This window comes from Drosophila simulans, chromosome 3R (assembly GCF_016746395.2).
Source record: "Drosophila simulans strain w501 chromosome 3R, Prin_Dsim_3.1, whole genome shotgun sequence".
Lineage (NCBI taxonomy): Eukaryota > Metazoa > Arthropoda > Insecta > Diptera > Drosophilidae > Drosophila > Drosophila simulans.
Window position 1 is genome coordinate 24,002,447 of NC_052523.2, and position 14,305 is coordinate 24,016,751.

At 42.5% G+C, this 14,305-nt stretch overlaps 2 protein-coding genes and 1 long non-coding RNA gene across 6 annotated transcripts in view; 2 read left to right on the top strand and 1 right to left on the bottom strand.

Moving 5' to 3' along the window:
* The window catches only part of LOC6729881 (leucine-rich repeats and immunoglobulin-like domains protein 1), a 120,372-nt gene that overhangs the window by 69,927 nt on the left and 36,140 nt on the right, over window positions 1-14,305 (bottom strand). The gene's annotated exons all lie outside the window — the stretch shown is intronic.
* On the top strand, window positions 4,449-5,840 carry LOC6729887 (odorant receptor 98a). The gene is made up of 3 exons (XM_002105154.3): window positions 4,449-5,209; window positions 5,267-5,624; window positions 5,683-5,840. The coding sequence occupies exons 1-3, from the start codon at window positions 4,449-4,451 to the stop codon at window positions 5,755-5,757; spliced, it is 1,194 nt and encodes a 397-aa protein (XP_002105190.2). The 3' UTR covers window positions 5,758-5,840.
* Window positions 6,714-8,681, top strand: LOC27208309. Of its 3 annotated transcripts, none has more exons than XR_006541832.1 (3): window positions 6,714-6,894; window positions 8,081-8,351; window positions 8,415-8,681. It is a non-coding gene; the product is annotated as an uncharacterized LOC27208309 (long non-coding RNA). The 3 variants fall into 3 exon arrangements; XR_001600799.3 differs by having other exon boundaries at window positions 6,715-6,894; window positions 7,905-8,351; XR_006541833.1 differs by having other exon boundaries at window positions 6,716-6,894; window positions 8,184-8,351.

A 14,305-nucleotide genomic window follows, 5' to 3' on the forward strand; every position in this document is an offset into this window, starting at 1 on the left:
TGAAAATCGTAAATCAAAAGTGGGGTGAGAGAACAAGAAGGAGAAAGAGTAGAAGTGGAAGTAGAAGGAGAAGGAGAAGGAGTCTTTGCCACACTGCGTATGTGTGATATTTCATAGGCGTGTCATGAATTCTAATTACCTTCTGGCCATAGAAAGCAATTGCCATTTCTACGCTCGATTCATAAATTTCATTTTTAAATTGCTTTTCAAACTTTTTACACGCCGCACACGCATTTTACTATCACCTATATGCGGCAGTTAAAATATTAAATTCCACTGCGCCAGCAAAAAGCGCATAAAATAAACAGAATTATTTAAAAAATTAGTAGATAATGTGAATAATTAAATTTCAACAAATGCATAACTACATGATAGCATGCAAATTTAATACGAATTACAATAATAATAATCATCATAGTTCCTTTTTTCCTCCATTGAATATTTAAATGTTTCCTTTGTTGCGCTGCGCACTTTGTTTTCCCGCTCCTTCAAACCAATTCCCAATTTTCCATTCATTCGACTGGCCATTCAGTGCCAGCGATTCATTTTAGTGTTTCCATGTTAACGTCATAATCTGCGTTATGCAGTTTAGCGTATCAATTACCGCATAGCAGCAAAAACTGGCATGTGAATAAAATATATTGCATCGCTGTGCGTCGCTCATCAGCGAATGATATTTACTACAGATAGTGGCCAGCAAATAGTGAATAAATGCACTCCAGCCGAGAGTCTCGACTTTATTCCGCCATTTCAGCTCTATATAATACATTTAATAGTACTCATTTTCAATAGGTATTCGTTATTCGCTTGTTAAGCTCGAGATCTGGGCAGCTGATTCATTTATTGCATTTTTTTTGAGTATGTTTCCCATAATTGTAATACTTCCGCGTCATAATACCCCAACTTGCATACTCTACGAGCCATGGAAATTAAAAACAAAATGTTTCCTGCCCATCTAGCAAATAAATTTACAATTTTTCGCAAATAAAAACAGCATATTCCTTGGCCGTATGAATAAAGAATGTAAATCTGCCAAATCAAAAATTGATTTGAATGGGCATGCGGTAAGTACAGTTGAATGGGGGAATGAATGGCGAGGTGAATGGTGAATAATTGAAAGTGGGCAATGGTCAATGGTACCACGTTGATGACATGAAAAATTCATTAAACGCGTCAGGCCACAAAAAGGGGCAACCACAATGGGTGCGGTCCTTCGTCCTAGATTGCAATTGAAAATGGCCAAAACGAGCCATTCACTGATGGCAGCACTGCGGCGGTGGGGAAAACGGCATTAGAAATCTCAAATTTCACGAAAATTCCATTTCAAACTGGGCACAAGGAGTGCGCAAGCTGATGGCTCAAATTGGCAAAATGCGGTTGTTGCCAGCAGTCTGGCAAATATTTGGCTCATTTTCTGCATTCGTCCAGCGGCGGCATTGGTTTAGTTAATAAATTAGTAAAATGTTCCCGGTGACAATGTTGTTGGTCGAGCGGTTGTCAAACGGCTGGCCTGTGATAATAGAATTTTTACAGCATTTTCCACGCATTTTGGCGATCATGAGCGACAGCTGCAATAATAATAATAATAATAATAGGAGCAGCAGAAACAGCAAAGGCAACACCAGCCTCACCATGCAACATCATCATCAGGGGCAACTAAAAATATGTTAGACAAGCGCCAACATTAGCAAAGTGTTTGTAAAATATGCCAACAACTCGATTTTCCTGGTTGCTGTAAGCTCGACACTCAGCCCTTCCACCCCATCCATCCATCCACCACCACCCACCCACATTTCCATTCTAGCATTCAAAATATTTTGCGAAAAGCCTAAAACATACATATATGCGGATGCGGATACATGGGCATGTGGATACACACACACACATGCACACACGCCATTGTTGAGGTCGCCGTTTGCCGGCCGTCGCTTTTGACGTTGCAATAAATTTCCACGTTTATTTATTATTGCGCCGCACGTCACTGATAATTAAAAATAAATCAATTTTTAATGGCTCTGGCTGGCGAACTAAACCGAGGCCCATAGCTCGGCTCTTTCGGATGAGTGGACTCTGGTTATGAGGTTGTGCTGCACAAAAACCAATTAGCACACGTTTAGGATAAAAAATGTAATAAGGTGCCCGCCAGTCAAATCAATATACATATTTGTTTGGGCATAGAATGCTGAACACGTAGGCAAAAACACACTCGCTTTTAAGCAAATCAGTTTATGATGCAGAAACAATACTTCATCAGGCGGCGCCTTTCACTTAGCCCAGTCGTATGTACACACATGGCCCAAATGGCCTACAATAAAGCTCAGATCGAGAAGAGCGTGGAAAAAATACACCAAACAGATGGAAAACGTTGATGCGTCACGTTGTTGCAATCATTAGGAATAGGCCCAGAGTGTGTTTGGAATCAGCAAACGTGGCTCATATACGCCATGTATGCCGCTCAAATGGTTAACAATTGTCCTGGCCAATTGCCATGGCCTATTGAATGGCTGGGGGAGTTGGTTGGTTTAATCAACTGGGAAAGACACAGTCAAAACATGATTGGAGTTAGCCTTTAATTATGCAGTCAACTCTTTGCGGTTTATTTGAATGTCAGCCGTTTTATGGCCGCCGCATCAGCAGCAGTAGCGCCCTCTGGCGGCCGTAAATCTAATAACATAAGCCCCGCTTTTCCGGCTCCCAACTTTATACGCAATATGTGGAAAAGTCAGAGACCTTGTTATTTATATGCACGCATAAATATCAGGGCCAGCGTCTGACCACAGTTGACTTGGAAACCGCAGAAAATGGCATAAAAGTCAACATGTTGAACAGAGCCTGAAAAAATATAGCCCCAGATATTATGCTATATGCGTGCGTCCATGTGTGCGTGTGTGTGTGTGTTTGCTTGTGTGTGTGCGAGAGACTTTTCATATCTGGCCAGGCTATAAAGTATAAATTACAGCAAATGTGTAACGCACAGCAAGGCAACAGTCCGCACGCACAACTAACTAACAACTATTAAGCCTGTGTGCTCCACTGTCTTTCTGGCTGTGACTCCTGACTCATGATTCTGACTTCGTCTCCGGGTGAAATACGGCCATAAGACATCGGGCGTAATCAACATGCGTGGCACTGTGTGCGTTTTACACATGCGCCATGCCATTTTTCCGGTGATTAAGTGTTGATAAGTCTATAAATTAACTCGAACACACGCGTCTGCCGACAACGCAAGTCAGACGACAGACAATGGACAGGGAAATCGCAGGACTCTCCGCCACGGACTAGTAGTGCACATGTCGGCTACGCAATGTGTGCCCACACATATGTATGTATATGATGAAAGCACATAGGCACATATATTAATCATGCGGCAAAGACATTTACATCTGTATGCCCGATTGCGGGTAAAAGTGTTTGCCTACTTAATGATACGGCCCTGGGGAAAAAGTGTGGAAAGCAAAACAAATTAGAAATTCAAGCTGAGCAGCGCATTGCAGGTGATTACAGTATCAGGAATTCAACAAATAACATCCTTTGTTGCGGTCACAAAGAAATACAAGTTCAGCAAGCAATAGTTAGGCAATAATTGATTATTGTGCGTAGCCAGCGTGGGAACGATTTGCATAAGAGTCTTATGGGAAAAATAAAGCAAATTGGAATCGCCTTGAATATAAAAGCGCTTGTCGAGCATTCTTCGGCAGTTTATGTCAGACTGAAAGACAAAGGCAAAGTAACGCAATGTTGTTTAGGTACTTGCGAAAACCTATTCCTCAGGATCTCCGGACTTCTCCGGAGGCATTGCGCTACTTTTTAGTATGGACAAAAAATTTGAAGACATAAGACATAAATTGGCAGCAATAATGTTGTAACAACCATTTGTAAATCAATAGTTATTATCATATGAATCTGAGAGCACTACATTTAAATGTTTGATCTGAAAAATTGAAGCCTTAAATAAAAATATGGAGCTTCAGAAATATGGAGCCCGTAGATCTTGGAGACCGAATAAAACGAATTTTCTTGGGTTCAATGAGGCATTTCAGTACTTCGACAAAGAAATGTTTTCGCTTTGTTGTAAACCTGATAGGTTAACCTTCAATTTTTTAGCACGTTTATTACGAGCCAATCGAAATCATAATCCGCTTTGTTATAGGTATGAAATCCCAATTATCTATAATCAATATTACTCGGACCACCTTTCAAGTAGACATATGGTGTGTGCTCAGGAGCATTGCAGATAATTACAGCTTTAGAAATTCAAAATTTGCTGTGGTTAGCCTAGATTACAGGTTTGAGAAACAAAGGATTATTTTGCCAAGTCTGTGCATTCAAAAGAAAATTTGCATTCCAGATGTGCGTCCACAAAATTTGAAAATTGGTAGTATAAATACAGCAGGTCTACAATAACCCACAATAGCTTAGAACAGTTTTCGAGACAGAAAAGTGTGAAAATGTTGTTCAACTATCTGCGAAAGCCGAATCCGACGAACCTTTTGACTTCTCCGGACTCATTTAGATACTTTGAATATGGAATGTTTTGCATGGGATGGCACACACCAGCAACGCATAAGATAATCTACTACATAGCATCCTGTTTGATTTTTGCTTGGTGTGTCGTATACTTGCCAATCGGAATCAGCATTAGTTTCCAAAAGGATATTAACACGTTCACACCGAATGAACTGCTGACAGTTATGCAATTATTTTTCAATTCAGTGGGAATGCCATTCAAGGTTCTGTTCTTTAATGTGTATATTTCTGGATTTTACAAGGCCAAAAAGCTGCTGAGCGAAATGGACAAGCGTTGCACGACTTTGGAGGAGCGAGTGGAGGTGCATCGAGGCGTGGTCTGTTGCAACAAGGCCTACCTCATTTACCAGTTCATTTATACCGCGTACACTATTTCAACATTTCTATCGGCGGCTCTTAGTGGAAAATTGCCATGGCGCATCTATAATCCTTTTGTGGATTGGCGCGAAAGTAGATCCAGTTTTTGGAAAGCCGCTCTCAACGAGACAGCACTAATGCTATTTGCTGTGACTCAAACCCTAATGAGTGACCTATATCCACTGCTATATGGTTTAATCCTGAGAGTTCACCTCAAACTTTTGCGATTGAGAGTGGAGAAACTATGCACAGACCCTAGGAAAAGCGATGCTGAAAACGAGCAAGATTTGATTAATTGCATCAAGGATCACAAGCTCATTATTGAGTAGCTAAAAACAATATTAATTTTAAAAACAATTTATCTTAGTTTATTTATTTTCAGATATGCTGCAGCAATACGACCAGCTGTCACCCGCACAATCTTCATCCAATTTCTATTGATCGGAATTTGCCTTGGCCTTTCGATGATCAATCTACTCTTCTTTTCCGACATCTGGACGGGATTGGCCACAGTGGCTTATATCAATGGCCTAATGGTGCAGACATTTCCATTTTGCTTTGTTTGTGATCTACTGAAAACGGATTGTGAACTCCTTGTGTCGGCCATATTCCATTCCAACTGGATTAGCTCGAGCCGCAGTTACAAGTCATCTTTGATTTATTTCCTGAAGAACGCCCAGAAATCAATTGCTTTTACAGCCGGCTCTATTTTTCCCATTTCTACCGGCTCGAATATTAAGGTAAGCTACTCAAAGTGCCATAAATTAAAAGCATGCAGATATATATGTGTGTTTTCAGGTGGCTAAGCTGGCATTTTCGGTGGTTACTTTTGTCAATCAACTAAACATAGCTGACAGATTGACAAAGAACTGATTATTGCACAAAGTATTTTCAGAGTAAAAGAATCTAATAGTTTGTAGCATTGCAGAAAATAACTTTGTTTAATTATTTTTCAATTAAATTTTTCCTTGGGCCAAATAAAAATTCCTTCTGTGGTCACTCCTGCAAGCCGAATTCCGGAAGCTGACAAGTTGAAGGGGGATTATAAGCAACTACCAACATAAGTGACCTAAGTACACATGCACTCTGCTTAGCTCTAAAATCAATTTGGCCTAACCGCAAAGGAAACATATAGATAACAACAGCGGCTTTCAAATTTTGTGGGCTGTCTGCTGGAAGGGAAGTTTGGGGGAAAACAAGTAAATAAACAAGCAAACAGAGAGGCCAAAAGACGCTGGGGCTTGATGGCAAAGTCAATTAAAATGCAGGAAAATTAATTGCTTAAAATACGCATAGAATTGATTTACAAATTCGCCAAGGACATCGTAAACAAGAAATCTGTTTTCATTGCGGTTGCGCCGAGGGCAAGGACTCCAGACTTTAGACTCTAAGCACCCCCCACTCCCTCAGCCATTCCTTTAGCAGCGAGTTCAAAGTCTAGCCGCTGGCGAAAATGTTCCTGGCTGTCTTTGATGTGCAGCGCAGAGAAGACGTCGCTCGTCGGTTAGGAATTGGATGTCTGGAGCTGGAGCTGGAGCCACGGCGGCACCAGCGAGATTTGCATAAACCGAAAATGGAGGCCAAGGCAAAAGAGCCGGCTACGAAATGCAGAGCGCTCATATTTAATGGGCACCGCAGCAAAAAGCCTGCGGAAAATTAATTTGTATTTTTCCCCAAACAACGTGCTGGCATACATTTGCAATTGAGTTTGTACATAGTTTCACGGCGCACGGCAAGTTTGGCAACACAAGTTTTCACTCGCCCAATTCACTGGGGCATTTGAGGTGGATCCTCGTGGCGTCGCTACCAAACTTAATTCTCACAAATGGCCAAAAACGAGAGCAACAACAGTAGGCGTAGCACACTTTGCCATGTCTCCAGCCGCCAAAAAGGATGCGATAGTGGTTTCTTCGTTGCTTTTTCATTTTTTATCTACTGGTACGGATGCGGCACGCGTAGACGCATTAAATCAAATTAAAAGCGCGGCTAAAAGAAGTGACAAAACCCCAGGTAAATCCCATTTTAAATACAAATAGCATGCGTACTCCTCGGGGGCCAGCGAATGCAGGAGTCTGTCTGTCTGTCTGTTTGTGTGTCTGCCAGCCGTGAGTGGTTTTGCGGATTTCCCGCACCACCAGCAAGGACTCCTCCGCATCCTGCCACTGCTGGAGCTGCTGGAGCTCCTGCTCGATGGTCGGTGGCACACATTTTTCCGCAGCTTAGCGGGCGGTGCTTGTAATCTTAGTTTAAGTTGATTGTACGACACACACACACACACAGAGGCAAATAGGAAAACCAAGTGAGAGGGGAAAGAAAAACGAGATGGGGAAACTCGATCCTGGTAAAGTGCTTTAAATAAAAATTTGTGGGCCTGTCTTAGAGGTGGCAAATGTATTTGTTTGTTGGCTTTTTTTCTTCGCTTTCCGTTGGTAAGCCAAAGGCTAAGGGTTGACTTGCCGGCTAACTCTTTGGAGTTTTTCGTCGGGAATTGCTTTTAGCGTAATTGCAAGTATTCCCCGAAGGTGGCTCCAAAACGCCTCCCCAGTGCCTCCTTCGTTTTTAGGCCGTGTCGCTCCACTCCGCTATTCAATTAAGCCGCTTTGCTGTTAGTTTTTTATTAGTTTTTAAGCTTGGCGCACTGGAGCGATATGCAAAGCAAACTCCATCATCGCTGGGGGATCGACCAACATCTAGCAACCCGTTCAATCAATCCGACGATCAATCAAAAAATTCAATCACCATCAATTGCAGGCGGGGCATCACCCGGCAGCATAAACAAACAAAATCCAGCGTGGTAGAAAAATATAGCACACCGATTGCGGCTCATTCATTAACCCGGTGCAAAGCCCTTTTGGCCCAAAAGCCGAAAATTGCAAATCGGCAGTTCAGTTCAGTTCAGTTCAATTCAGGTCGGCTAAGCTTACTTGACTATTCAGTAGAGGGAAGAAGGCCAAAAAAAAAGAAAAGAAAAACGTTTTGACTTTTTCACTGTAGTTTACGACGATTTGCCTTCTTTTTAGCTCGTGACTTTGGTACATGTGTCTGTGCGGCTTGTAAAAATCACTTTTTAAAGCATTTCGGCCGGGTAAAGCGACAGATACACGCATTGAAGCGTGGGCACTTTTGCGTTTTCCAGGACGAAACCAAAGGGCCACACCCACCGAGGCAGTCAGCCAGCATATTTATTTTATTCCAGCTCGTTCTGGCAGTGCATAAAACTGTTTTTAACATGTCCTGCCGCTTCTGCCGCTCCTGCTGCTCCTGTTTTTGTTGGCATCCCTTTTTATGCCAACTGTAAGCGATCCGCACGAAACTGACACAAATACGGGGCCGCTGAAGTGCCGAAGGACCAAAGGACTGAAGGGCGGAAGCCGAGTGTTGGACAAGCAGATTTAAACCGTTACGGTTTACCTGCCACCACACCACTGTGCTCCTGTAAACACATACATATATGCGCACATATAGATGTAAATATATATGTATATATATTTGCGTGCACACGTACATATTTAAATAAAACGCTTTTGCAGGACAACGCCGCACTTTGCGCAATCACAGGAGCCGATGGAGGCCGCCAGTTGGAGCGCAGTTTGGGGGCAGTTTTCCACCCGAGAGCAGGGCCAGAATGCCTGGCGACGGCTGAGTGAAACAGCTTCCATTGATTTCACACAGCTTTGGTGAAGAAAAACACGTAAAAGCCGATGCAGTGCCACACAAAAAGAAACAGGGAAGCCTAACAATTTAAAAAAAGGAAATAATGATCTGGTCCAGTGTACCGACAGGCAGTTACCCCAGGCTCACAGCTCAGAAAACAATATTTGTCCGCAAAAAATGCCGTATTAATTTCAACTGCGGTTGGAGAGCAAAGTAAAATAAATTTAAATAGTATGTAATACTTGGTTAAAATTACATTAAATTGGGAAAATCGTATTATATCTTAATATATCTTTTCTGGCTTACTTTTTTCCAAAAGGTTATCAAAACTTTTTTAAAAAATTTCAGAATATTGAGTTGGTTATATTATAGACTTAAATTTCGTTTGATACTTTCATGTATGTGGTCCGCATTTATTTCCCCATGCTGCCACACAAATTTGCACAAATATACCCTTGAGTCCTGCAAATACCTGTTATAAAAAATGCTGCACACAAACACAAATGCAAATACAAATAGCGCTACAAATGAAAGGGGTTGAGTAAGGGCGGTGGTAGAAAATGTTGTCGTCACGTGGCCGCTGCATAAGCTGAAATGAGTTACATCAAATGCTTTTGGCTTTCACAGGAAATGGCAGCGCAATGCATTTTTATTTACATCTAAGGACAGCACAGCGTGGCAAAAAAGGAGAGGGGGCGAAAGTAAGCCATTAAGGAATTGCTCGGCAATTGAAATGGCCAAGTCAAATAAAAGGCAGCCAGACATTTCAGTGGGCGAAGGAAGGGGGGTGTGTCATGCATTTGATTAAAATTAAAAAATACTCGGACCAAGCCAAGGCTTTGATGTAGACCACAGTGCGATATCAGCGGGATATTCAGCGCTCCTTTGGGTTCCGTTCCCTGCATCTCTTTTCCAATCCTGACTGCCCATCCCCTGACATTGATTTATGTGAGGCAACTTAATGAAAGGACCATTGCCGGTTGTATCACCTGGTCCAGGTCCAGGAGCAGCGCTGATCGTTTGATTAAGCTTAGCGAATATAAATTACATGGTATTAGGACGCCGTGGAACGACTGCCAAAAGTGCTACGTTACGCATACGCAGCGTTGTCTCGCTTGAGAGCCTCAATCCATCATCAATTACGATTAAATCCATCAGGAATTATGCGTCAATTTGATTGAAAGTCAGTTGGCACATTCTAGCCGGGTCGGACACTGAATTATGGCATTAAATCAATTTTCTTTTAGTTAAATCAATGGCGCAACTATTGCGCCAGACCATTGGCCCCGTCATTTGGCTTCAGACGGGGCATTAGCATTAGCCGCTCCCGTCACTCAAAGTCAGCCAGCCGGTTGAGCTCATCCAGCACTGGAGCTGTACCTCAGGAGCACTAGATGCACAACTGGAGCTGCAGTTGAGCTTGGCAGCAAACTTAAATCGTCCCAGACTCCGCGCCTCGAGTGACGGCACAAAACTTTTGCCAGGCCAATAAAGTACGGCCAAGTGATGGCTCCACAGCCCGCCAGTCCAGGACGAACCAGTCCCGGCCAGTCAAGGCAAACTCTGTGACGCATCGACCTGTAGTCTACGGACGGAGCTCAGCAGCCCGACCGAGCTCCTAAGAAATGAAAATATTTTCTTGCAATTGCAAAAAAGGAAGGAGAGGAAAGGAAAATACGGACGAGCTGCGGGCGATGGGGAAGCATAAAAAAGCAGACCCAATGAACAGAGGGAAAACTGCAAATCGCAGCGAATCCAAGTGTCTGGAGTCTCTGCAAGCGGAGCGCGTCAATTGACTGCAATAATTCTGGAAAATGTGCAAAGTGTACGGCCGGACTGTCGGACTGCCAAGTAATTTATTTATCAAGTTTCAAGCTGCAGCTTGAAAACTTAATACGCCGCCAAATTGAATGCAACACAGCAGACGTGGAGCGTCTTAAATTTCACACTGGCTGTAATTGTGGAAAATTCAGCATCAACTTCGGACACTAAAGCACGATCGTTGACTTTGTGCGTGGGCACCATAGCACTAGCCAATTTGCACTTTGCCACAAAATTCAATTTACGCATCCTGCAATGCAGCAAAATCCTGGCCAGCAAGTAGCAATTCATGCGTGAACCTGACAAGGACACCCCCGTATCCACAGCCACACCAACATCCACAGCCCACATGCCACATGCCACACATACCAGCACACATAGCCAGGCAAATAGAGGGGGTGGGGGGCAATGGCAAATAAAAAATGCGACAAAAGCATCCAAACGAGAATCCTTTGTGCAAAGTATCGAAATGACATTTATGCTGAAAGACATATGACGCTGAGGGCTTGACAACTTTTCTTTATCGCCCAGCGAAAGCCCCAGCCAAACCACTTGAACCATTACCAACACCATCCGCCACAAATATTTGCTGAAAGCAATAACAAGCTCGACTCGAGTGCGATCCGGAACAAAAGGGAAAGTGTGGTAACTGATGGCCTCCACAGGGTCTTTCATTAGGCCCCAATTGCACGGGTCCTTGGCCGCGTTCTTGGCCCACTTGTCGTGCATCGCAGGGCCGGCCCTGAATATGCCAATTGAATGTAGCCTAATCGAAGCACAATATGCAGTATAAATAATTGATGCGCACTTTTTTCCGGTTGTGGGTGCAGCTCTGACGACAGCGGCGATAAAAACAATGGCGTTGCAATGCCAACTGCCAACTGCCGCAATGGCAAAACAGTTTTGCATACGCCTCTAAATGCATATATGAACAGTTGCGAACAGCAGATTAGATTATCTACTGCAAATCGATTTATATTGTCATTGAGTTTAAATAAAAAATAAAAATGCATTATCGAATTGATATTTCAAATCGAAAGCACAGTTGCTTGCATACATTCTACATATTTGTACAAGTTGTTCATGTAAAAATCATGATATTTACTCTCAATAGAAACCCGCTTAAAACTGCCAATAAATAATGTAACACTTTTAATTTGCAATCGACCTCTCTTGCTGACCACAACTGTAGGCTGCAGGTCCTTTTGCGCCTTCCTTTGCCCACTGATTGATGTCCTTTTGGCTGTTGCTACCATTGTTCTTGTTGTTCTCGCAAATTGGTTTCTATTGGGTCAGAGTGCATACATATGTGCTGTGGGTGTTGCCCGTTTCAAGGTTGCAGTCGCACTAAGTGTCCACACACACACACACAGGCAGCAGCAGAAACAAACAAAAAAATAAACCATTGCATACTTATGAGGGCAAAGTGTATAAGGCTCAATTAAAATTTTACGCCCGTTTGCATTTTAAGTGCATGTGCTCGTGTGTTTGTGAGCCTGTGTGCGAATGTGTTTGTGTGGATAGGGTTAAAGACGGTTTAAGGACTTGGCGCTGAGTGTGTGTTTGTGTGGACCATAGGCTCGAATGTTTGGTAGTTAGCCGGCAGCAGCTGCTGACTTGTTGTGCTGGCCAACTTTTACAAAGGCTTTGCATGTGTGTTAGCACTTTGTTTTGTGCTGGAGTGCACAAAAGCGTATTTAATGAAACGGAACTTGAAGCATAATTGAGTAAGGGCTGCCATAGCAGATTTGACAAAGCAGGATTGCCCTGCCCAGATGAGTTACACTCAATTTTGGCCTCTGTCCTGGAGGCATTGTGTTGCACTGGGGTTAAGTATTAACATGCGAATATGCAAATATTGTTTGCAGACTATGATGTGATGAAAGTGTAGGCTGGGGGATTTATTTGGCTTCGTAAATGGATATTCTGAGCAATGGTAAATATTTTTCGAAAAATTTAAATTTTAGAAATTTGCTCTTTAAATGCGCAATATTTATTGAAATCCAAAACCACAAGCTCAGGATTTAATTTCTAATTTAGCTGATAAAAATATCACATAACATTTTTTTTTTCTAAATACCACCGATCAAGGCATAAAAACCGCATAACCAAAAATATTTACTTTAACAGCAGGATGCTTTGACAGCGCCAAAAAAAATATTATTTCAACAGTTCGAGTTGTTTATCCCGCCCAAAAACACGCCCACAACTAAACTACTATCGCCCAACGCTTTGCAATTCATTTTTTATTATCACTCATTTTATTGTTTCTGCCGACGTCGCTGCTCGCAAGGATATAAAAACAAAATCAACTTGCGAAATATGTTGAATATTTTACATAGAGCACAACAATGGCTATAACTAAAAGGCGGCAAATGAAATATGCAACAAAAGCGAGCGTGCAGCATGAGAATAAATTGAAAAAGTGCAAAGCACGACGGGGAAAATCCGAAAAAAAAACACACAATATACATATATATATTTAGATGGCAAAGGGAAAATGGAAAATTGGAAATGAGAGGGAACTTGGTTAACAAATTGCTGCGAATATTAGAGGCGAAGTCTAATGCAGCGGCAACAGACAATGGACCCATATTTCTGACAACGAATTAAAAAAAATCCAACTGGAAACTGGAAACGAATGTGTGTGGATTTGGCTGGTAAGATTGGGATGAGCAAACCAAATAAACTGCGAAACAGCACAGACAACAAACTAAAAATGAAAACGATGAAATTGGAAGAGAGGAAGGTCCTGGCAAGTGGATCGATTTTCAGCGGATGATGGAGGAGCCAGCAACATGTGTGTGTCTCCTCCTTGGATTCAGTTCAGCAAAAGCGTTTTGGCTAGTCCGTGGGATCCGGTTTGACTGGAAGCTTTCACATTTCCGCCTTGCCTTAGTGTGTGCTGCCAGGACAATTTTTAAAAATTCAATTTTGCCCCAGCATCTAAGCGGTTTGACTGGGTCTATGTGAGTGTCTTTGCCATAAATGTTGCAACCTCCTGCTGGAGACCCGGAGAAAATTGCCTTTCTGCGGCTATTCTCGGCCAAGGAGCAAATGTGAAAACAAAAATATCAACAAAAGTAAACCAGGAATAAACTATAAAAATAAACCATGTCAGGCAATGGCAATAAAAAAACATGGCCTAGGTGGCTTTTCGAGCCCTGCTTTTCAATTTTTCAGCAAAAATGGAAATGGAATATTGCACAAAATGCAATTTATGCTCATGAAGTTGAAATTGAGAGAGAAACATACATATTTGTTGGGCTGCACACTCCATTGATGTGATATATAGACGAAAAGCACAATTTCATTTATTTGCCAAAACACGCCAGGCCACGCCCCCTTATCCTGCCACCGCCCACCACCCATTCAATCGAGTGATGCATGACCCCAATGGAGTGCCATGGATTGCCATTTGCTGCTCAGCTGTGCGTTGATGTCTAATCCTTAATATTAAATCCATACAATCAATTTGCAGACCTAAATTGTACGGGATGACAGGGCGTATTACCGCCAAGGGACTCCAGGACATCAGGATATCTGGAATTTAATTTTCTGCATAGATACGCAACAGCAGCAGCGCTCTTGCTGTTGCTGTTGCTGTTGCTGCTGTGTGCGATATGAAAAATGCAAAGGGAATAATGAAAGTCACCTTTGGCACAATAATTCATCATTGTGGCTGTGCGAAAAGGAGGCGTGGCAGGGCTGTACTCCAGCAGCATCGTCATATGAAATGAAATGCATAGTCATGCGGTGTCAGCGTCCCAGACAAAAGCAGCACTGAGAGTCCCATGTATACCTAACAACGTGGAAAAACAAATAATGCAATTTTTTGCCGCTCCTGCTCTATCTCGTGGTGTTGGTGACATCAACACATACACCTACGTATCCATACACAGACACACATACACAACAGGTCCGACTGCAATCTACGCACCCAGCA

Excerpts from the sequence above, each read along its gene's own strand:
- LOC6729887 (XM_002105154.3), top strand. The coding sequence starts at position 4,449 with ATGTTGTTCAACTATCTGCGAAAGCCGAATCCGACGAACCTTTTGACT. Across the intron at positions 5,210-5,266 it reads GATCACAAGCTCATTATTGA|ATATGCTGCAGCAATACGAC; the intron begins GTAGCTAAAAAC and ends ATTTATTTTCAG. Across the intron at positions 5,625-5,682 it reads CTACCGGCTCGAATATTAAG|GTGGCTAAGCTGGCATTTTC; the intron begins GTAAGCTACTCA and ends GTGTGTTTTCAG.